General features: G+C 39.2%; 3 protein-coding genes across 7 annotated transcripts in view; 1 reads left to right on the top strand and 2 right to left on the bottom strand.

Moving 5' to 3' along the window:
* The window catches only part of LOC118424424 (lysosomal cobalamin transporter ABCD4-like), an 11,527-nt gene extending 11,163 nt beyond the window's left edge, over window positions 1–364 (bottom strand). For both annotated transcript variants that reach the window (XM_035832992.1, XM_035833000.1), the window contains exon 1: window positions 163–364. In XM_035832992.1, the coding sequence (XP_035688885.1) occupies window positions 163–263 (101 nt within the window). In that variant the 5' untranslated portion in view covers window positions 264–364. The remainder of the gene's footprint in view (window positions 1–162) is intronic.
* A 269-nt stretch (window positions 365–633) lies between these two features.
* Window positions 634–4,142, top strand: LOC118414980 (RNA-binding protein PNO1-like). The gene is made up of 7 exons (XM_035819351.1): window positions 634–867; window positions 1,375–1,524; window positions 1,850–1,933; window positions 2,060–2,120; window positions 2,275–2,395; window positions 2,704–2,774; window positions 3,707–4,142. Exons 1-7 carry the CDS (start codon window positions 658–660, stop codon window positions 3,772–3,774), a joined length of 765 nt encoding a protein of 254 aa, XP_035675244.1. The 5' UTR covers window positions 634–657; the 3' UTR covers window positions 3,775–4,142.
* Window positions 4,143–4,714: 572 nt separating this feature from the next.
* On the bottom strand, window positions 4,715–23,740 carry LOC118414962 (spastin-like). Of its 4 annotated transcripts, XM_035819330.1 has the most exons (17): window positions 23,620–23,740; window positions 23,272–23,439; window positions 20,645–20,728; window positions 20,162–20,245; window positions 19,634–19,828; window positions 18,843–19,012; window positions 16,157–16,287; window positions 13,075–13,103; window positions 12,771–12,835; window positions 11,122–11,268; window positions 10,759–10,834; window positions 9,321–9,412; window positions 8,634–8,756; window positions 8,233–8,312; window positions 8,024–8,094; window positions 7,592–7,632; window positions 4,715–7,470 (listed from the first exon to the last, which is right to left on the bottom strand). In XM_035819330.1, the coding sequence occupies exons 1-17, from the start codon at window positions 23,633–23,635 to the stop codon at window positions 7,348–7,350; spliced, it is 1,695 nt and encodes a 564-aa protein (XP_035675223.1). In that variant the 5' UTR covers window positions 23,636–23,740; the 3' UTR covers window positions 4,715–7,347. The 4 variants fall into 4 exon arrangements, with proteins under 4 accessions (XP_035675223.1, XP_035675204.1, XP_035675215.1 ...); XM_035819311.1 differs by having other exon boundaries at window positions 23,272–23,687; XM_035819322.1 differs by having other exon boundaries at window positions 19,742–19,828; window positions 23,272–23,686.
* Window positions 23,741–24,302: the final 562 nt, after the last annotated feature.

Raw genomic sequence — 24,302 nt, 5'->3', positions numbered from 1 at the left:
CCCCCCCCCATCCCCCCAAATATTGATAGGAAGTCAGAAGCATCTTGTCAATGGCGCCAAAGCATTCTTATTGACAGAAACATGCTGTCAACATCTTTGGCCTGAATGTTATAGCAGCACTCGACACCAATGAAGATACAACGTTAAACCAAAGTGAATTACTCTATATGGTCCTCGTCCTCGGTGTCCTCCTCCCTGTCCTCCTCGTCCTCCAGCAGCAGGCTGGTGTCGGAGTCTCGCCGTCTCTCACGACACGACGCCATCACGTCAGCTCAGCCTCAACCTTCACACCTTAGAAATGAAATGTGGAAGACAGTTCTTCTGGGTAAACGTGCTTGCCGTAGATGAAAATAGGTGAAAAGTTACATGTGGGGATGCCCAAGGGAACTTGTGGCCTGCTCTGGTGACCTCTGGTCAACTTTTGGATGTTACTCATTGGAATATGGGGGTTTCTTTGTTAGCCTTTCATTTAAGACAAATATAGACCAAATTCTGTTACATTGATCAATACTTTCGATGAAAAATATACTTGAACATACGATATATTTATTTCAACAGGTAGTTGAATGTTATTGCATTTAAATCTTCCGTTTTTGCTTTATTAGGGAAATCCCTTCAATTTTAGTGGAATCACCCACTTGCGTCACATGATCCATCATGGCGGAAGCGCAGAGTTCCAGTGTGACGAAAGAGTCGTCTTCAGAATCCTCAAAAATGGACTTGGATACCAAGAAAGGTGACGGAGAGTTTACGAAAGTCGAAAAGAAAGTCTCTAGAAAGAGAAAACACGACGGGGCGGAGGCTATGGACACAGATAAGCCCACGAAGAGACCGAGTTTCCCGCCGATCAGCCCGGACAAGCTTCTGGTGAGTGGGACGTTACCACGTGGTTGTGCAACACCCGGCGTTTTCTGGTGTAACGTTACTTGTTGCATACCATCTTAGACATACATACCTCACACACACTCACGCACGCATATACATACACATACAGCACACACACACACACACACATAGATACACACACACACAGATACACACACACACACACACACACACACACACACACACACACACACACACACACACATATAGATTAGATATACATAACGTTACAAACATGCAAGCACACCATACACACCGAAGAACTCTACTCTAGTACTCTACTCCATACACATGCGCGCACGCATGCACACCCACCCACACTACCACACACATGTGCGCGCACACACACTGCTACGCACACACACACGCATAACCATCCACTCCTCCCCAGCCTTCACATGTAGAGGCAAGGGAACCTGACATTTATAGTGACGTTACCAGCCAAATATACAGTTCCAGGTGTCAATAATCCGTTTCTCTTTCTTGCAGGAAGGTAAAGTGGACCTGAGAAAGATCCCCGTCCCCCCAAACAGGTACACTCCCCTGAAGGAGAACTGGATGAAGATATACACACCTGTGGTGGAACACCTCAAGTTACAGATCAGGTTTAACCTCAGGACAAGACATGTGGAGATTAAGGTGAGGACCTAAGGTAGATTCCCAGATACCCGCTTACAGGGTTCAGCCTCAAAATATTAGCCCAAGATTTCCACCAAGTTAAGATAACCAATTCTTTATAAGCTTATCTTACATCACATGTGGATGAATATCAAATCAGTATGAAATATTTGTTGGAATAATGATATATGCTTGTATATCAGCACCCAAAGTGTGTGATTTGTTGTAATTAAACCAATGTTTATTGCACAGTGCATAGAGAGATGATTATGGTTGTAGAAAGAAAAGTCATCTTGACATGCATCTACATTTTGATTATTGTGTTGCTTCCTATGTGTTTTTTCAGTCGTGCAAGGAGACCAGAGATGTAGGTGCTCTCCAGAAGGGAGCCGACTTTGTACGAGCGTTCACTCTGGGCTTCGATGTGGAGGTAGAGATTGTTTCAGTAATTGTAAATGTCTCACAGATGCATCATTCCAGTTTAGCATCCTGCTATTGATTGAGAATGTTCAGTCAAGATGACTTTGCAAAATTGCTTTTTAAATTATCTTTACAGGATGCTTTAGCCCTGGTCAGACTTGACGACCTCTTCCTGGAGTCATTTGAAGTTGCTGATGGTAGGCAACCTTTCTGTTCCTCTGTGCTTGAGTTTATGGACTTTCTTCATGAATAATCAACATTTACTCAGAAGTAGATAAAATGTGCAAAAAAAACTGATAAAGCAATACCTTCTATTATCATTGTTCATTTATTTAATCTTCCATCTTACAGTCAAGGCATCATTGAAAGGAGAACACTTGTCCAGAGCAATTGGTCGGATAGCAGGGAAAGGGGGAAAAACAAAGTTTACTATCGAAAACGTTACCAAGACAAGAATAGTTCTTGCAGACACGTAAGTGATGCAGATTTGTTTTATTCTTTACTTCCCTACACACACACACACACACCCACTTGGCAGGAAATGATAAGATATAGCATACACAAATATCTGAGCTAGTTGTAATGAAAGGTATACAGATGCTGATGGTACATACAATGTAACATGATGGAGGCTAAAATAAATGCAAGATTGTGTGTTGATTTTTTTTAGTTAGTACGACTATAGCATAGGGAGGATGTAGTCAAGCCTTGCATTCAATTCTCTCGATGGATAATAACTTTGATTACCGATATAAAAAATTTCTAATCTTTATTTTGCAGAAAAATACACCTCCTTGGGTCCTTCCAGAACATCAAGACAGCCAGAACAGCAATCTGTAATCTTATACTTGGTAAGTATGAAGATATAATGTCTAGTGAAGTCAACCATCCAAATATTGACTTGGTACAAATGTATGTAAATGCAATGTCTAGTGAAGTTCAGCATCCCAACATTAAATCGAGCTGCTTGTTTCAGTTGCTTTGTAATTCACCATCATCAGAGGCTTTAAAAGTTTTCTTGAAACAGCAATATGGTAGAGTCCATTCCAAGACACCATGCGGATGTTTGTTGCCATTGTTTAGAATTGATTTTAAAGTTTTGTAATTATATGTCTAGGACATTTGATACTTCAGAAATATTTTTAATACTGTTTCAACTTTATAAATATTTCCCTGGTCCTGTAAAACTCTGGAAATATTCATGGTGTGGAATTGGATACTTCTAATGGTTTCTAAATAATGATAACAGCATTCTACCATTATTTACCATTTTCTACCATTTTCTACCATTTTTTTGTAAATGGTTCGGTGGGCTGGGAAGATAGCAATTCACACATCCTTGCAAAGTATGGTTGGGTGCCATGCAACAATGGCCCACCACAAAGGGTCCACCAGTGCCCAGCAGTGAAATCTATAAATATACAGATGCAACAATAGGGCTTACTTTTATGGGGGCAATAAACTAATTTGACCATTTGGCCAGGTTTACCATTTTTTGTAAATATTTGTAAATGTGAAATAATCACAGAGAGGTTTCACAATTATTCTAATAAAGATATTTTTGTACAGTTACTTTCAAAATGTTTCAAAAATATTCAAAGAAATTCAAATGAGTATTTTCTTAGTCAATTTTTTGAAAATAATTTAATTATTGTGGCTCAGATATTCTTTTATTCAAAATGATTCAGACTAATTATAAATATCGCCTAAAAACCCTCATGGTGTCTTGGAATGGACTCTACATGAGGAATATAGTTTACAAAGTATTTTTTTTTATCCACAGGGAGTCCTCCCTCCAAGGTTTATGGACAGATGAGAGCTGTTGCAGCAAGATCTGCAGAAAGATTTTGATGAAAAGATGCCAATGTAGAGTCAAGTGTTCTTGGTATTCACTGCCAGATGGGATTTTCAATGCCAAGGTTCTGCCAGGAAACAATTGCTCTTGGACAAAGAGAATGCTTGTGATTTGATGAAAAGTGACTGATAGAAACATCCATAAATAAAGAACCTTACTATTTGTCTGAAAGGAAATTTCTATTGTAGTGACTCAAAGGAAAAGTATCAGTGATTGGGAAATGGAATGGATTTGTCATTTGAATCTACTGCTGTTTGTGACTACCATGTCCAATGATGTTTGGTAAGCATTCATCCCAACTGGATACTGTAATTCCTGATTTTTTTCAATGTACTGTTATGTTCACGGTTTTCACAGTGACAACTGTAACATGAACTTATCATTACTCACTCACTCACTCACTATCCATGGTTACATTATACTGCTGCTGGGTTCCCTGACGCAGGGGTAGGCAGCAGTCGGCCAGTCTTCACACTCCGCTTCCATTTGGCTCTGTCCAGTGGGTCGACCCCTGTCAGACCGCACTCCTTCAAGTCCCTGCTGACACAGTCCCTCCAGGTTTTCCTAGGTCTCCCACGACCTCTGATAGCAAATAATTCACAGACTTTTTCAATGTGCACTTTCCTCGACAGTGAACATTTAGTTCCGAGAAGAAGTTAAATTTTCTCAGACCGTGAAAGTTTGGTACCGAGAAGACAAAGTGAATTACAGTACATGCATGCTAACATGTACAAAGATTGATGCAAATTATTGTGGAATCGACTAGATGTTCCTTCCTGCAATTCCTAAACAAGCTTCATCCTTGTGTGGCCTAAGATGTACACATGAATACATACATGTACAGTAATATGTATTCAAGGTTAACCTTATAGTATAATTGATGCATACTGTATGACCATATTGATGGTTTATAAGAAACGAGAAGGGTGTACAACATGAAGTAATAAACCTTTATTCATGTTTGATCCTTCACCACTGTGGCTTTCACACTGCACTCCTTGTGTTTTCACTTGAGTCAATATGTCAAAGGACAAAAACTGCCTAGTAGTTATCTTGTTGCTGTGGTAGGAGGCGCCTAAGTACTTAATGAGCACGGTGGACTTAAGTTTCTTTGAATTAGATAAATACATTTACTCAGAACTGCCGGGAACTCCTTCCACAATCAAGTCACATCACACACAGATACAGGACATAGGAATGCTGGGCATTCCTCTATCTACCATGTCTACTAGGGGTGGGTACCGGTACACAAAATTCAGGTCCGGACCTGGTTCAGTATGTTAGAGCATGTGACTGGATGATACTCAAAACAATGGTCCATTTTGTGGAGTATTTGACTCCCACTGGAGTTCTAAAATCCTGCAAGATTTACAAGATGCCTCTGTACGATTGACTGGAAACTTTGTACAGATGACTATAGACTCTACCTGCTTTGCTCTCGTTATTGTCTTCGACCGGTAAGCCCCAAAACGCATGAATTCCTGATCATATAATCCATTTATTTTCTAGTAGGTCCAACATCCGGTCCACCGATTTTTTTCTGGACCGGTACAATAAGAAAAAACGGGTTTTGTACCGGTACACCGTATCGATACCCACCCCTTATGTCTACCATCCAATACAACAGGCGATACATGGATCATACTGCTACTGCTGTGGAAATATTAAGCTGTACAGTGGGCTTTGGACATAGATTGATAAATTGGTGAAGCAAGTAACTTTGACATCGCTGTTACAAACAACAACCCTTACAAAAAGTAATTGAGGTATTTGACATTTTTCCAGGTCATACAGATAGCTGTATCCAAGGCATAACAATTGTACACATAAAAGCCACTTCTGATGCAAAATTTGGGCATGTTGCAATGATGATTATGCATAAAACAGGATGGTGAATCAGGTTATGCAGCCTTTCCTGAAAAAAATGCCCAGTTTATTAAAACTTACAGGGCTAATTTACTGACCCTAAATGACCAACATGTAGTTAAGCTGGATATAATCTAAAACCACCCAAGACATCAAATGCAACTGCTTACAACATGTATTACATATACAAGATAATCGAATAGCTGTACAATGTTGCGTGTATTGCTGGTACTCCAAATCAGTGCTTTCAGGCCTTCGATGCTTAACAATGGTACTTTGATAACATTGCTTGCATGTTGATGTTGAAAGATTGCCAATGCCATAATACATGCATCATCTGTTATGGCAAGCTTTCATGAGGCCTCATATTGACTCTAAGGCACAGCAAAGCATGTTTCTCCTGGTACATGGTACGATGGACCTGTCTGATGAAACATGCATTCGTCAAGAGCTGCTGAAACATTCGTGGATATGAGATGCTAGAAGAGAAAAACATAAATTCCTTCTGCTTAGCTGAGCTGCAGATTTGTGTTCACTGCACAAGTAAGCTGGGACAAGGTTTATGGCTAGATTCCATCAACACTACATGTGGCCTTGCTTGGATTCACTATCAGTGCCTTTATGACCAACTCCAACATCTCTAATCATAAATACTGGAAGGTTAAAATGGATTGGCAGCGCATATGATGTCTGCCAGCCAGGATTTCCATGCACCAGACTTCTGGAAAGTCTGGCTTCCTTGCAACAGCATACAATGAAAGTCAATGGGTATGGATTGCACAAATGAAGAGTGTGCAGAACAAATATTTCTTCATTTGGTTTTGCACATACACACAGAATTACAGCCTAACATAATGAAGGGTGTATCATATACTAAAGCAAATCCATTTAATAACCTGGTTGGAAACTAGCTCTCCATGGCGTTTTTGGGAAAATGAAGTACCGGTAGCTCACTGCACTTAATTTTAGTGGTGTCTGTCCTTGGTGCTGAATTGATAATAATTGCATAGAAGTAACAGCAGATTAGCAATGGAGTGCCATGAAAAATAATACAAGTAACATTTAACGTGTATGTACAACTGGAAGCTCTTATAAGAATCTGTACAAAGTCTAACATATCAATTATCATAACTTACTTCTGCAGACAAAAGTCTCCATTTCAAATCAGAAACACGACTGTCCACCATACACCTTTTTTTGGTACCTCAAATCTAATAAGATGATGAGTGATTTAAATCATATTTACAATATTAACAATTTAACTCAGGTTTTAACTTTAGACCACTGAGTAAGAAATGATGTGATAGTCCATATGGGTCAAAATTTCATGGCTTATCAGAAAGTTACAAATAGCTGTTGTCCAAAATAACTACCATGGCCTTACCAAGTCTTTCCTCGAAAGATTTTATGACAAAAAACATCTTGATAATAATTGCACAATTACTTCTGATACAGCTGATTTAAGGTCCCTGACTTTCCATGGATGGACAGAAAAATCATGGCTTGTGAGAGACACTCTTGACAAGATGTTTCCTCTGACTACATGAGAGGAGTTTTCAGTCCAACATTTAGGGACTCTAGTACATTTGAGAGGAATTGATGCAACTAAATGGCTTTTCAGGTAAGGAAATTAAACACAACTTTCATTGATTGTATGAACATTCATTCCCGAGACTAGAAGACAGTATCTTCATCCAACACTGCTAGGTTGACATGTCTCCATAGTCCCTGTTCCACTGCTCAAAGGATGACAGAGAGTTCTGAGGTACACTGCGACGTATTCTCTTCAGGGAGTCAACAAAGTCTGAGTATCTTATGTTACGGATCTGTAAAAAGACAGTAAAATATTAATTGAAGCAACTAGAAGCACACAATGTTAAGAATAAACACACAGACATGTAGTAAAACTAAACAGAAGTTGCAACAAGCTGAGAAAAAAATAGTGACCTTGTCTGCTGGCATGGATTTCACTTGGGCAGGGTCCAGTTCTGCAGGAGAGAAAAGATATGCAAATATTCATGTAAAACTGCAACAAATGCAAAGTAACAAAATATCAACCATTGGCTATATTGGTAAGGTGGCAGACATCTGGAGGATTGACAGTTGTAAGGGATGTCATGTATGTTCTGAAATTTGGACTGCTTTTTCAGCTGAGAGACTACAATCTTCCAGCGATCTGTAGGTTTCATGGTTCTTTTGAGAAAGTTAAGGACTGAATCTTCATTCAAAACATTTGTATTGCCTTGGATTATATGAACTACCATAGCCAAAATGATTCTACTATATACCAAACATAATTTGTGCACTAAACTACCTACAATTAACGTTAACCTTGAGGTATACAAACAATTGTAAATAAAATGAGTAAGTAGGCCTAACCTCTGATGGGTCCTAGTGCTGCATCCTTGGCTAAGTTTGTCAGGTCACTTCCTGAGTAGCCTTCAGTTTGCCTGATCAGAGAGGAGGATGAACATTGAACAACAGTGTTATATTCAACATCTTACAGTATAGTATGCAGATCAAAACACAACTAAATCAAGTAATACATATACAATGTATATCATGTATAGACAATGACTATAAGCTACCTTGCTAAGTTCTGCAACTCTTTTTGGTTGAGGGGATTGTGGTGCTTCCGTAGCAGTCTGGACATGATAACAACTCTGGTCTGAAGGAGACAGAAAATACTGTTATAAATCCGTAGTCTGCAGAAGTGACAAGTTAATGGCACATTGTCAATATGTCAATGAGTTTCACTGTTCAAAACAGTTTACAATGGCACAGAAAAAGCAAAGAATCATTACAATGTTGTACAATCTTAACGTCTGCACACATAAACAAAACTATAATAAGAATCTGGGGTACTTTGACAAAACAGCAACCAACAATCAAGCTTTTATTTTCATGTTCCTTTGATTCCATGCATACCCTTGGGATTGCTGGGAATATCATTGTCCTGAGAGTATAGTAAAGTTAAGGGCTTTCAAACCTCCAGCTCCGGCAGCTGCACGTAGACCCTTTTAGCAAACCTCCTGAGGACAGCGTCGTCCAGCTCCTGTGGTCGGTTAGTTGCACCCATCACAAGGATTCGATCATCGTTCCCACTGTGCACCTAAACACATCATACATCTACTTCAATGTAATTCTCCTCAAAGTTATATACTAGCAGTCAAGGAAGATACAGCAATATTAAAAGCAACTCAATCCTACAAATCATTTACAACAGCTGTAAATACTGAAACTTTCACGGTGGTTTTATTTTTGCAGTTTTCGCTGAGATCTCTCCACCAAGAATTCATCCCAATATGTCTCCCTTGCATGACTACTGTACTACAGGATTGTTTCAACCTCGAATTTAAAACACTACAACTCCCTCTCTCTATTCCTAATAAAACCATTGCAAAAACAAATGAATTTACAATACGTTTGCAGTTTTCGCTGTGATCCTTCCACCAAGAATTCACAGCAATACGTCTCCCTTGAATGACTACTATACAACAGAAAAGTTTCAACTGCAAATTCAAACACTGTGATTCCCCTGTCCTTGCTACGGTGAAATAAAACCATAATGACTGCAAAAGTAAATGAATTTACAGTATGTTATGAACATCTACCACTAGCCTAGTTTCAAGATATCTAACAGGAGAATGACAGTCAAAACCAAGACGACCCTTACCCCATCAAACTCCAAGAGAAACTCTGTTTTGAGCCTCCTGCTGGCGTCGTGTTCACCCTCCCTTCTCTCACACAGTAAGGAGTCGATCTCATCTACAGGGAACATACGAGAATTGAAATCTGGGCCGAGATTGGCCTGTAACACCAGGGCTTGAAATTCACTTTTTTTATTAGGTGCACTGGTGCACCCAACCTAAAAAATTAGGTGCACCAAACAATTTTTGGGTGCACCACAAGTAGAATGTAAGAAAAAACTAATTTAGATAAACCCAAATTCCAACAAATTCTTAAACAAGTACTATGACAGACATTATATTATCTTTCTGACAGATAGATTCAAGAATATGGTATGTACTAGTACACTTTAGTATTACAGTACTACACACATTAATCTACAAAAATATTTGGGTGCACCGAGCACCCACAGGAAAACATTGCGTGCACAGCTCCAATTTTGGGTGCACCAGGGTGCACATTCACCTAGTATTTCGAGCCCTGAACATATCCATCAGGTGAACAATTAGACAGGTGGCCATCAACCAAAGGGAGCACTATTGCAAGGCTCGAAATACTTCTTTCGGCATACCTGCACTTATGCAGGTAACATTGAAAATTACCTGCACAAGACAAATTTTGCCTGCATCACTCTGAATTTAGGAAGTACAGATCATACTAAAATTGTGCAGGAACCATTGCTATTTTTTCCTTTTATACTTTATAGGTAGTAACATTCAACGCAGCTAATAAAAATCCACATATACACTTACATCATATGCCATTTATGTATAAAACCAAGTACCGGTACATGGACCAGTGCAGGTTAGGTGTAGGTAGACACCAGAAATACCTGCACAGCTCCAATTTTACCTGCACTAACCTGCATATGCAGGTGGTATTTTGAGCCCTGTACAAGAATTGAAATCTGGCCAGAGATTGGCCTGTAACACATTCATCCAGCTGAACGATTAGACAGGTGGCTATCAACCAAAGGGAGCACTATTGGCACCCCTCCAGCTCCAAGGCTCCTTTAATTCCACCCTAACAGCTTCTCAATGAGATTTACAAGAGATAACGATGACTGATTGCTTTTATCTTAGATAGCTCCATCAGCTCCTATCCTCATAGGTACAGCGAGTTAGTCAATAGTGCAGCGCAATACTAGTTATCAATAGATGGGAATGTCAAAGTTTTTGAAATGACGACCCTGCAGTTTATTCCCGTCTCGTATTATTACTCACTTTGTGACTCCGTCAGTTTAGTTCTGTTATTTAGTTCCCTTGCATGCTTCGTGGCATAGTTGATGAGCGTTTGGATCTAATATCTATCTTAGATAGCTCCATCAATCGCATCAGCTCCTATCCTCATATATACAGTGAGTTAGTCAATAGTGCAGGGCAATACTAATTATAAATAGATGGGAAAGTCCACCTGCATCTTACCCATGAAGATGATAGAAGGTTGCAGTTCTCTGGCCACAGAAAACAGAGCCTTCACCAGCTTCTCTCCCTCTCCAACCTGGCAAAGGAAGGCAAGATTGATGTGTCATGCATTTGTAGTTGGTATAAAAATGGAGCAACTGAACCAAGCTGAAATTCTATCATGGAAAATATTCATCTTTGATATTGGACCAGTCAATACAAAGGCAGACAGGTATCAGCTAATTCCAGAAAATCTCTCTCTAATCTCTCATTATTTCCCTTGCCACTACAAAATTGTTGAAATAATCCTGCATTTTATATAGTATTCATCTCAAATCTATACATATGCATGTACACACAGCCATACAGACACGCAATACTTGCCCATTTAGATGTTAATGTGGAAGCGCTAATGTTGAAGAATGTTGCATTGGATTCACTGGCCACAGCCTTCGCCAGCATGGTCTTGCCGTTGCCTGGTGGTCCGAAGAGCAGGAGCCCACGAGCAGGGGCCCTCAGGCCTGTAAACAGCTGGTGGGGAGGGGGGCAACATTTCTTTAACCAAGATGACGTGCAACATGTTTATCTTTATTACCTCCATGAAATGTCATGGAGGTTATATTTTACCCCGCGTTTGTCTGTCTGTCTGTCTGTCTGTGTGTGTGTAAACAAAATAACTCATGAACGGTTGGGTGGATTGGTTTCATACTTGGTGTGTTGGTAGTGTCTGACGAAAGCTGGAAATGATTAGATTTTGGACCCCCTAGCGACTCCCCTTGGTACTGCAGCGCAACTTCCGGTTTTGCTATCTTGGTGTTCTGAACATGCTATGGTCACGATTTTTTAGTATTAGACAGCTCTTGTGCTCAGGAAGAAATGACATAAGTTTGGGCCCCCTAGCGTCTAGTTTTGGGATAGCAGGGGCATTTTTGTCAAAAACTTCTGACGAGGATAACTCAAGAAGGGAACAATGGATTTTCATGATTTTTGGTATGTAGGTACCTTAGACAATGTTGTACATGATGAAATACTAATCATGCAAAATAGGAGGACATTTGCATAATTAATGAGAATATTCTATCATAGCAGTTTTTTCAATGTATCTCTTGTCACGGACGTGATATGGTTGTGACATTTAAGTGGTAGATAGCTTTTAGCGTCATGAAAAAGTGGGACAAGTTTCAGTCCCCTAACATTTAATTGTGGAACTGCAGGGGCGTTTTTGTCAAGACACTCCAAAGAGGATAACTGCAGAAAGGAACGACGGATTTCCTGCATTTTAGGCATGCAGGTAGCTTAGGCAAAGATGTTCATAATGATATACATGTTATGCAAATGAGGACTTAATTTGCATAATTTAATGAGGAAATTGTATAGTTCCAGTGTTTTCAATAACTGGACCTCAATACATGTAACACATGTTAATTATGATAGGTGGAATATAAGCAGATACCAAATATGGTAATAAGGAACTTATTTGCATAATTTATGTAAAAATTCAAAAACGCTTTATGATCAATAATGGGAATTTTATAATTGTGACATGTGTACGTTAGTCAATGATGAACAACACCATGCATAAATTATGTTAATGTGTTGGTCAATTGCATGAAATTTACGAAAGCTCTAAATTTTCATGGAGGTATGAGGTCGCCGAACTCTAGTTTATTAATCTATTTCATTATAAGACGGGTGGGTGACCCCTTCAACTTTTGGAAGCTGTTTTCCAAGGGGGTCCAGCATACATACAGTAGAGCACATAAAGACTGATGCATCAGAACAAAATGATTGTCACATACTCAAAGTCAATGTTCCAAGGTCAAAACCAGTAAAAATTTTAGGAAAAAAGATTTTCAGGCCAAATGTTGTAGGTAAAAACTACTGCAGCTTCAAAAGTGAAAGAATGGTAACTCTACAAGATACATTCACAACATAGATTTCAATTTTTTCTTTAAAAGTTTAAGAGGAGAAATACATTCCTTATGTGTGATGTTTCTTATATAAGATATTCTTGATACATGATCATTACGTACCTCTGGCCTTAAGGATGGTAAAATGACAATCTCCTGCAAGGCCTGCTTTGCTGCATCTTGCCCAGCTGCAGGAGGAAAGGAAATCATATTGATGAGAAAGGACAGGATGTAAAGTGCAGACTGGATCAGGAACAATACTTTGTAGCACATGAACATGAATGGAATCTTTATACAGAAAAATATCAGCCACTTATAGCCACAAGCAATTGAGCATGCATGTATATCCTACATATCAAATAGTACTGGATTCATGGTGTGAACACTTACTGAATGACAAACAAGTTACAAAAGCATGAGTCCTTACCAATATCATCCCAATTCACGGAGGGAGCACTGAAACAAGAAGAAGTGGGCATTATAATGACACAATTTCACAATTTTGTGGAAAAGTTCAAATATGTGCTTTTAGTGCTGTTATCAGCAATGCCGCTGCCTATGGAGATAATGTATGCCAGTTTCATGGACATCAAATGGATGCCATTAGATGAGGCATAGGAAAAAATGTTGTGTTTCCTGTTTCAGTCCTAAAAAGATCAGGGTCGAGAGGTAGAGATTATCTTTTCCTCTTGTAGTTTTTTAGGCTGGCCAAACTCCAGTGATACACAATACAATACAGTTGAACAAAGTAAACTGAAATGCATGAGGACACTTGTCTTTCAATGTCAAACATCAATTTTGTGCATAATTAATACATTTATTCTTCATTAGATAGGACAAACAGTGTTTTACTTCAATAGGAAGCAGGCTGAATAAACATTCTAACTGGAAACTATGTGACTCCACTGTCCACCCAAAAAAACGTCTAGGATCGGCAGGTTTTTCTAGGGTAGGAAGGGAAACAGGAAGCACAACATTTTTTCCTAGGCCGACTATAGCTGATGGTGCAGGAGAACTACATGTATTAATGACATAGATGGGGATTTGATCATTGGTCAAACAATGGAGCCTGCATTATCAATTTCCACTGGGACAGTTTCATCCTTGACAGATTTATTTGTTTATTTCAGGCACATCAAAAATACATGGGATAAAATGTAACTGTGCAGTAATAATTGCAGTTAAAAGCGATAAAAGGATGCTGTAAATTTTGTAGGTGGACTCTTGGGAATTTGTGGAGAGGAAATTCTAATATTCCACAGATTATTTCCTGCTGCATATCATCTTACCAAATACATGGGATAAAATGTAACTGTGCAGTAATAATTGCAGTTAAAAGCGATAATTGTATATTGTAAATTTTGTAGGTGGACTCTTGGGAATTCGTGAAGAGGAAATTTTCAAATTCCACAGATTATTTCCTGCTGCATATCATCTTACCAAATACATGGGATAAAATGTAACTGTGCAGTAATAATTGCAGTTAAAAGCGATAATTGTATATTGTAAATTTTGTAGGTGGACTCTTGGGAATTCGTGAAGAGGAAATTTTCATATTCCACAGATCATTTCCTGCTGCATATCATCTTACCAAATACATGGGATAAAATGTAACTGTGCAGTAATAATTGCAGTTAAAAGCGATAATTGTATATTGTAAATTTTGTAGGTGGACTCTTGGGAGTCCTGCAAAGAGTAAATTCTAATATTCCACAGATTAATTCCTGCTGCACATCATCTTATCAAAAACCAGTTTCATCCAGGCAGACAGGCATCACATAAAATTTGTGCTGTTTCCACTTCTACCATAAATCCTCCGTCCAATCGAACAGACATTTCAGCCCAGGTTTTGGCACGGATCCAGACCGTATCCCTATAGACTGATGAGTTGGCAGGACTGCTTGCCAGAAGATGTGTCTACCGTATCCCACTTTACCTGGCACATACATTACTGGTATAATGACGGCAGGTAGCAGGATGGCACATGTCCTAGTTCCTTGATTTTAGTCAATCATAATTACCAATATATAAAGCCTTTTGTGGATATGTGGTGGTTTTATTTTTGTGTTCTCTGTGGTGACTTCTCTACTGCTAATGCATGACACTGTGAATATCCCTTTTCACTGTACAACTGAATTGTTTCAATATAAAACAAGGCAAACACCTTCTTTCTCCTTACCCTGCGAAACTATGTCCCTGCAAAAATACATTGATTTGCAGTATATCGTTTGCAGGATGCCACAAAAGGAAATCAGTATGGCAAAATTCTCTGAGCCAATATGGCCAGGTGAGTCCAATTCATAGACAGGAATGAAAGATGATGTACATGTCTATTAAGATACAGACTATATAAATTCTACCTACACATCAGACTTTGAACTGAGTCATTTGCATCAGACTGCATGATTGTCCATAATCTAAGCCAATGTGTATATTATGCAGTTCCCTGGAGAAATCACTCACGACCAGACGTCCAAGATAATAGAATCACCACAGTACACTGAGCTACCTGGTTCTCAAAGTGGGATAAGCTGTTAAAGTCCATTACTTGTGACAGTCTCCACAGCTTGTATGTTTTTTCAGTCTCTCAGTTTGATGGAGCCACTAAGGCTTAAATCTCTAGACATAGATAAGTGCCCAGATGTAGTAGCAACTTTACCCTCAGACAGGGTGATCTAGCTTGCAGTTGTATATTACATTGTTATAAATACAGCATATGATTATCTGGGGAACATTAGTTCTACTACAGGAAGGTATTTTGCATCACAAACTAATACAGTCATTGCCACCCACTCCAATACATCTTTAGCTGGGAATTTTATCTGCGATTTGCAGCTTTGCACCTGATATTGCGAGCCCTGCCTGGTGTGATACATTGGATTATCTGGGGACAAATTAAGAATGACAGACGACATGTTCTGTTATTTCTCTGAAACACGGATCCATTTCAAGCAACATGGCTTCATAATTGCTCTTCAATGTAAGCTCATTTTCATAATTCATGGACTTGGTACAGACATGGTACTTCTGAGAGCTCTTAGCTCAGTGCAGTAAGGACAGGCTATTATATATCCCTTTTACAGAGGGGCTGTTAGCTGCAGGAAGCAGTATGGTAATGTAATATATAAAACTTTTTTTCTTTGATAGTCTAGAATATCTTACAAAGCAGGATACACATCCACTTAGGATGCTAGAGCAATGTGCAAATCCTATTCCTACATCTTTTGTGCTTACACTCAAGATATCTCCTGAATACTGCAAAGCTTCCATTTCTCTCCACTACATTCTTAGAAAATTTACAACTGTACAAAAGGAGTAGAAACAGAAAGAAACAATATTCCTGACTCCCGGGATTCAAACTCGCGCCAATCCCGGGCCGCTAGATCACAACCTCAGACGCTAAACCGTTAAGCCAAAAGGCGTTTGGCATGGTCAGTTCAGCAGTCCTTGAACCCCACTGTTACACAACTATAACTATTGTGAAAAACAATCCCAGTCTGTATGCATACCTGTCAATGACCTGATCCAGGATGATGTTTGCCAGTTTGGAGTCCACATTTTTCAGGCTGGCTAGTCTCTTCTTGTTGGGTCCCGTGACTCGGGGACTCCCACGTGCAGGAGTTGTGGTCTTCCCGGGGGCCTGGGAGAATTGTGAACATACAAATACAGGTTTACAACTGTAAAATCACATAGAAACCTGCAAAGCTGGGTTCCAGCCAGCATCCGTCCTTCCGTCCTTTGATGGAATTTTGCTGCTGGGGACGGACAAAAATGTTGCCATTCCAACCTCTTGTTACCTCTATGACAAAAATCAGCATGTAAAGATATCAAAACAGATGCCATTGAACCAAGCAGACTCTACAAACAAAATATGCCCTTCAAAATGTAGGAAATAGCATTTCAGAGGGTCTTTTAATTTCAAAATGGACCCCCCTAGGATTTTTGCACTGATGCAAAGTCTGCAAATTTGCTCCATCCAAAGGGTAAACCGGATAGATGATTAGAGGTTATTATTGCTAAAGATCCGATAAACCTGATATTAATTGAGTGAGTGATAGGACTCAAAATCAGATGCTTGGACAAGTTGGAGTGACAAGGATAGAGAAGTCATCTGCATAGCAGCAGCTATACCTGAGAAATATCCAGTGGAAGAAACCAGTGAAGTGCTACATTATACATTATGATTTCCCATCTTCAGAAAAAGACAACCTCCTCCTTGCTAACAAGTCTTAATGGCTTCTTCAATTGACATATATAAGATGAATGGCGTGAGAAACTACCCACCAGCTCGCTGATAGAATATTCATCAAAAGGCCAATAGAATTGGTTAGGCCCAAATGAGCAAGGCAAGCGGAAAATTGGAACTGGCTGCAGGATACCATGGGCATGTTCATCGGGCAGTGCAGGGGATTGTACATCCATCAGCATAAGGACAAGGCTGTCTTATGTACAGTCAATATGAATATCAAAGCTCTCTCTTACTTCATAGGCATTGCTGCAACTCATGTTAGATTTTTCCATATGAGTATATATACACATGTGTACATGAAAAAAGATGTAAAATCTGTGAAGGGTCAGCAAGTCTGAATGATATACGTATCATGATAAAAACAATATCAAATGTCACATTAAAGTATAATTGCTATTTGATTGATAACTGGAAATTGCCATATACAGACAATGGAATCCCTTGTTATTTCTACTAAAATCATTGAACTAAAGTTACTGAACTGCATAGCATCCTCTGGGACAGAGTATACTGACAGACTTGGACTGCAGCCAGACACATACAAATATGGCAAAGTTGACCTTTCCTCAGCATGAATACTGATCAACAATTCAGTGAATTTTTAACCCAAGCTGCATTAGGGAGAAAGGTGAAGATGGGGGCGGGCGCTGAGTGGGTTTGTAGTGATGGTGACTGGCTGTGCCTGATTACTGACATCAGTATAGATGGATAGAGCTTTTAGGGATGGACCTTGAAGTTGAATAATGGTTGGGACTATAGTTTAATGGGAAAAAGTCAAGAGTGTCAAGCATAATGCTTGACTCAGAAACAGCTATTTGCACACCCAAAAATCTATACCTGTTTACCTTCCCCTGTATGCCTATTTCAGCATAACATACACATGTACAGCTTCCACCGAACACACATGAAATTTGTAGCAGAGCACAATTCATGATTTGATAGCTGTATGCTCTACTTATCATTTACATGAAAGAGAGTATTAGAAATTATGTATTTTACAATTCAAATTTAAATAACTACACATAGATATAGCAGGACACGAAGGTAACCTTTAAAGAGCTGTAAAAGTCAATACAGCCTCTGGCAGGCGTCCAGAGAGTCGGCAGCAGATCAATATAATTGGCAGATTCAGCAGCCATGGTTGTTTCCAAACAGTGTGAATCACAGGAAGGGATTTGAGGTGCAGGCGTACTATAGTAATGTAGGATGCAAGGAGACTTTGAAGCAGTTACGAGAAATATAACGTTATAGGGCTCAGAACAAATATAACTAATTCTAACCTAAAGTTTTACATGTAGAATGCTGACACACATTGTTATAGTTTTAACAAGGGTGATTAAGTCATTGCCTAAACTATTATATTTTTCTTATCTATTTATTTTTTTCACAAATATTCTGTGAGTATCAGGCAAAAAGCACTATTCTATTTCTATCATAACATGGGTGATTCAGTGATGCCCAAACTATTCTATTTTTATCAGATTTTCAGTGCACATTTTGGATATGAGTAAAGATGATCATCTGAACATTCAGTACATTCGCAACTTTAGTTCAGCTTTCAGGAACATCAGTGTGCCAAATTGGAAATGAATGTTTTTTTCTCTGATTCCACTACAATGTAGTTTTTTTAAACTATAGGAAGAACCCTTTAAACATAGAGCTAAATTGGCTAAGCTATGTCCTAAGGGCACCAGTCCTAGGGGTAGGCCTAAATTTACACTAAATCGAACCATCTTAAAATTTAAATGACGGAAGGGAAATGGGTCTGAACAACATGGAAAGCATGGCAGATCTATTGAGAAAATATGCTCAAGGAGTTGACCAATGCAACAGTGTTGCGGGAGGATCTAAGGTCTAAGGTAAGGTAAATTGGCTACGATTCGATTTGCAAACACAACACAACACATTACGTTAAGATCATATCATGGCTTGTATGAAGTTCTTACCCGGTTTTCCCTGTTAGCTGTTGACTGGAGCGACTTTTTCCTCAGAGGCTGAGGGCTGTGACTTTTACTGCTGCCACTCCCCCCGTAGCTGTGCACCCTGCTGGCTCTGGGCAGAGTCGAGCTCTTGTTGGCCATGGGTCCCACCTTCTTAGGCACAGGTGCAGTCACTCCTGTAACAATTCAAAGTTTATTGCAAGTTCTTGCCCGAGGGCTAATTGCAAGGGACAAAAAGTGACAGACAGACAGTGGTAAAAAGTATACAGTAGTAAGCGACTAATTCAAGCGATAAATTAAAATAAAATAAACAAAGCAAAAAACATAGCCAATTGGGTTTGACTTCTCTTTTGGAGACAGTAGAAGACGAAGGATCCCACCTTTTCAAGAATGTGTGGGAGCTGACACCATAGGATCTGATGAAACTATGACACTTAAGTTAACATTATCAAGGCAAATTTTTGCACATAGTGACTGCATACATATCTATAGGTTAGGACTGCCTTTTCAGCTCTTACTACGTTAGTGCTAAAATTGAATACAGTCTATACAAACAAGAAATATGTTGCATTAAAGTTGGAGATTAAAGGGGAAGTACCGGTAACTCAGAAACGTTATGCTATTAGTAGTAGTATTTGTTTCAACAAGATCATACTGCAAACAAGAAATATAGCCACACTTGAAGATGCATTCACGAAAGACTGAAAGTCACACACAGTGTACAGTTCACTCCATGGAGACAGGTGAGAGTCATGGTCACACAGCTGGAGGAACATTTGTACTGCCGTCTTACATACCAGACTCTAATGTGCTACTGTTGCCTTCTGGATGTGTGTCAGATGCACGGGCATCTGTGGAGGATTTATCAGCCCTGTCTGTGCCTCCTAATGGTTTATCAGACTCACTTGTGGCTGTGGCAGATTTATCAGACTCGCTGGCATGTCTGGAGGGTTTATCACACTCACTGGTATCCTCTGAGGCAAGCACAGTCTCTGGCAAAAACAACATACAGAAAAGGAGAAATCAAACCAACCAAAATCCTTAATGAAACTTAACAAAAGTAAAATTCAATACCGTGGTAATGAAAATCAAGAAAATCATTGCAATCAAATTAAAATGATTTATATAAAAATTCGGCAACGTTAGCTGTTATCATCAAACATAAGTTAATGTTGGCATGTAAACATCTTTGGCGCTAACATAACAGATGAAACAGACAACCACAGCTTTATCAGGACTGTCTATCCTCCAGGATAGCAAAGTACAGCAGCAACCATAAACACCAAACATTTTCTACAAAGAGATGAAGGACTGGTTGATATTACCTAGCAGGTCTAAGCGATCCCTGGCCATGCCCAGGTTGGTCAGCATCTTCTCTCGGAGTTTTCTGGCTCGATCGTATTCCTCACCTGGAGGCAAGACAGTAAGTAAATAAAGTTATGCGAGAAATATTGCAATGATAATTGGAAAGTTCTGTCCTATGTAACAGTTGTACAGGTTAACAGCTTTATCTAAAACTCCCTTTCTATTACCTCTCAGTCTCTATCTAGTTATAAATGAAAGTCGTTCATCAATGTGGCCATATCTATGTTCATGTTATGGCCACATTGACATTCAAAGGACGTGGTCTGTCTACAGCCAACTATAACTATCCTGCCTAGCCAGTTATCTGCTGCTCCTTTATATATATACTGCAACTGTTAAAACAAAAGTAAACTAATGATCCTCTCGTACATGTACATGATACATGTATCCTTATAGTACTTTACTATTCAATGACTGCACAGCCAGAGTCTGACATATCTCACCATGGCCTCTGCACTCCACTGCAATGCCCTTCTCCAACTCAGCGATACCCTTTCTGTATAGGTCGATGGCCTGATGCTTCTGTCCTGCAGACACGATAAGTAAACATTGACATTGTGAGAAATTAACATGAAAATATATGCTACCTTGTCGGACATTTACAACTTCTATAACTCATTTTCCGTTAAGTTTAAAAGAAGTTTTCAATAATACTGTAAATTGTTATTTTGGCCAAACTTTTTTTTATTCACATTCTAGCATCATTTTCGGTATTGGACTATTCTGAGATGAAATCATCCATAAGATAAAATCAACATGGCATAATACTAATAAACAAAGAAATAAAGCTGATTTCTTGTTTGATTGCCCCTGTTGTCCAAACTTTTCTGTTTTGGGTTTACATATATTATACAAATATTTATCATTTGCATGGTGACGTACATACCAGTTCATTTATATTATATTCCTTGATGACTTCCTTTCTACTATCTGCTAGTGCTACAGCATGAGAGGCATTACGACATAATGGCTTACGACAGAATTGCCATACTATAGTGGAGTGGAGTGTTAATTATGCTCATCAGGAGAAGGCACCAGCTGGCCCCCACTCACTAGGAATGGATTACCATAACTTTATGGTCCCTCCTCATACATCATCTAAACAGTGAGTGGTCATGATAAGCATTAAGCAATGCGATTATAATGACTAAGTATTGACTAATAACCTGTCCATCCTACACACATTTGACAATGTTTCACGACGGTTGATAAAACTGGTATAAGTCAGTCACAGAATGTTCGTTACCTACTGAGATTTTTAATTGGCTGCGTTTGAATTAGAACCTGCATTTTTTTCATACCTGATTGCTGCTCCTGTCCTGATTTATTACTTAAGGAAAACGGTGTGGATGTTTTTGCAGTAAAAATTGCTGGTGGCTTAGCCCAAGGATTATACATGTATGTACATGGGTAGTCATTTACAATCAGGATCTGGGAGCAATATTTCATTCTTACGTAGGAAAACTACATAGCATAAAAAGATTTTTTCTGTGAATAGATAAATGTATGAATAACAATGAAACAAGAAGAAAAATGATTTATAACGTCAATTTTTCAGGAGCATGAACTGCCCTTCAAGTCCATCTCACAAAAAAACAAGCAAAATGAGTATTCAAACATTTCAGTCAATCAAACCAGGCTCATGCACATGTCAGCTTTAGGTAAAGTATTCATGCCACCACTGTTAGAGACAGACTGATTGGTCTGACCAGCTAATTACTTTGTAATTATCTGCAGTGTAGAGATATTTGGTGGGATATGCACCATGGCAAAATATACATTTACATGTAGTCCAATCTATTCCAAGGCATTGATTCAGACATTCTGCATATATTCTGCTTAAGGCTATGTATAAAATATTTATGAGATGTAAAAGGTATGCAGCTTAGCAAGACAATAATGCCTGAGATGTACTGATGTACCTGACTGAATGGGGTGGGCTGTAATCTCATTTCTAAATTCTACTCAACCCAATTTTCATGCATTACAACAGACACAATTAAAGTGATGTCATTCTCATACATAAATCTGCTGGCTTCCAGTCAAGCATGGATGTCGCACATTGAGTTCTAAATATTCATTTCAATTGCTTTTTTTCTCAATTAATAGCCATCAGAAAAAAGGCACACTACATTGTACAAATACAAGCCCCAAAAGGCCCAGTTTCAATGTTGTTGGGCAGGTAGCAACCAGACAGGCAAATTTTGCTTGATAAAATCGTACAGCTAATTTTTTTTATAGAATTTAAAATGAATGTCCACCTATGGTATATAACATTAATTCTTTGTATAACAGAACTTTTGACACATTTCCCACACAGTGAGACAATGGAGTAGTGAGTCAACTAATCAATACACATGATATACACAGACTGTCAATACACCATACATGATGTGTATGATGGTATTGATAATTAGGATAACCAAGATATTTTTTCAAATCTCCTTGAGAAGATCACACCAAGGATCACACCACAACACAAGTTGCGAAAGATATCAGCCTGACTAGGGTACCATCATACTACCATGTCTAACGTTACCTGCAATGTTTAACTTTACTAGATAGCCTGGTCCTATCACTATTCTATTCTATTCTATACATTACTGGGTAATAGTAATACGCAATGCAGTGCTTCTGATTGTTGTTCTCAAATGTTATGGTTTTTCAACCTCCTTGGTTATGGGTAACGTTATTCACGTAGAGCATGTAATATTGTCAAACTACCCTAAAGAAAATCAGTTTGTTTTAAATAGAAGGGACAAGGCGATGATTCATCAGTAGTCACATGGCTGTGACACCAGGGTCAATTTTAGCAAGTAAAATGGTCAATAAACTACCAGACTGGCACAGTGCTTATCATTTATCAACGTCGGGCATGTACCCCTGACTCGTAGCTTAGGACACCCTATTACAATTTGACTCTAGTCTAAGCAGTTAAAACTGTAACGTTACACACATGGCAGAAAGTGGAACTGGTTTTGCGTCGTTATGACAGAAATTGAACAACACCTGACACACGCCCCCCTCCCCACACAATTAGCCGATAGACGTGACTAACGATATATTGTACCTGAGTTTTCTTCATCGATCTTCAGCGCTCGAGAGATGAACTCGAAAGCCTTTTTCTGGTAAGCTCTCTGCCTGGTGAGTGCCGGGTCTCCCGTGCCTTTCTCCCCGCTCATGGTGTCGACTCTGTCCCGAGCTGCCTGGTTTGTATTCCGCGCCCGTCGTTTCAGCACTTGCCGGTAAACGAAGGTAAAAAACAACCAAATTTGGAACACAAGATGACTAATGAGGTTGAAAAGAACAATCAAAGGGTAGGCGGCGATGTGAAGATTCTTCTTGTGAGGTGACTGCTTCTTCTCAGGTGGTTTCGGACGCTTTTTCGGCGTGCCAGTGAAACTCTTGCTCGCACTACCTTTTCGAGGTCGCATCCAGCCGCCATCACAGGTCAATCTCGAACCCAGGCTGAGTCACGTGACGCACTACTCTCCTTCCCAGATCACTGTGCTATGATCTTCAAGCAGATGTTAGGGCGGTTGTGTGCCACAAAAACGTAGCAGTAAACGGAACACCCCAACGTCATCTTTGAGATCACTGATGCCTTACTATCTCCTTCAATGTTTTGCGTCTAAACTGAACACTTGTGACTCCAGAATTTGTCAATGGCGAGATATTTGGAATTACAATGTTGATTTTGGATGACCACAAAACGGGGCAAGTTTGATTCCCCCCACCCCCTGCTTCTCTTTTGGAATAACAACAGAACTCAAGTTGTGTCTTTTGTGTTCTTTTTTACACCTTTTTGTCAGGATTTTTGAGGCAATTTGTCCCACTAGCAGCTTTCAAGTAACTGCAGTTGTGTTTTAGGTTTAGACATGAAAGCAGTTACACTCAAAAATAATGGATCCACTTTCTGCATACTTGTATGCTTTCTACTGCACAGACAGAACAGTCAAAGAAAGGGGCACAAAAAATTTGTTTATTCAAATGGGACACTCTGATTTCTTGTCCTACATATTCAGTACATGTACTAATAAATACTATTTTGGGTACAACATAACAACTAACATCCAATCATTCAAAGAATACTTCCTGTGT

The sequence above is a fragment of the Branchiostoma floridae genome, chromosome 1 (genome assembly GCF_000003815.2).
Source record: "Branchiostoma floridae strain S238N-H82 chromosome 1, Bfl_VNyyK, whole genome shotgun sequence".
Lineage (NCBI taxonomy): Eukaryota > Metazoa > Chordata > Leptocardii > Amphioxiformes > Branchiostomatidae > Branchiostoma > Branchiostoma floridae.
The sequence above is the reverse complement of the archived record's forward strand: the minus strand, read 5'-3'. Positions and strand labels throughout refer to the sequence as shown.

What these genes read in the sequence shown, in the direction of transcription:
- LOC118414962 (XM_035819311.1), bottom strand. Translation starts at nt 23,635, where the DNA reads ATGCGACCTCGAAAAGGTAGTGCGAGCAAGAGTTTCACTGGCACGCCG. An exon ending in GATCGATGAAGAAAACTCAG is followed by an intron (nt 20,729 to 23,271) that starts GTACAATATATC and finishes TCGTGTCTGCAG; the next exon opens with GACAGAAGCATCAGGCCATC. An exon ending in ACCTTCTATCATCTTCATGG is followed by an intron (nt 9,413 to 10,758) that starts GTAAGATGCAGG and finishes TGTTCCCTGTAG; the next exon opens with ATGAGATCGACTCCTTACTG.
- LOC118414980 (XM_035819351.1), top strand. Translation starts at nt 658, where the DNA reads ATGGCGGAAGCGCAGAGTTCCAGTGTGACGAAAGAGTCGTCTTCAGAA. An exon ending in AGAATAGTTCTTGCAGACAC is followed by an intron (nt 2,396 to 2,703) that starts GTAAGTGATGCA and finishes TTTATTTTGCAG; the next exon opens with AAAAATACACCTCCTTGGGT. An exon ending in AATCTGTAATCTTATACTTG is followed by an intron (nt 2,775 to 3,706) that starts GTAAGTATGAAG and finishes TTTTATCCACAG; the next exon opens with GGAGTCCTCCCTCCAAGGTT.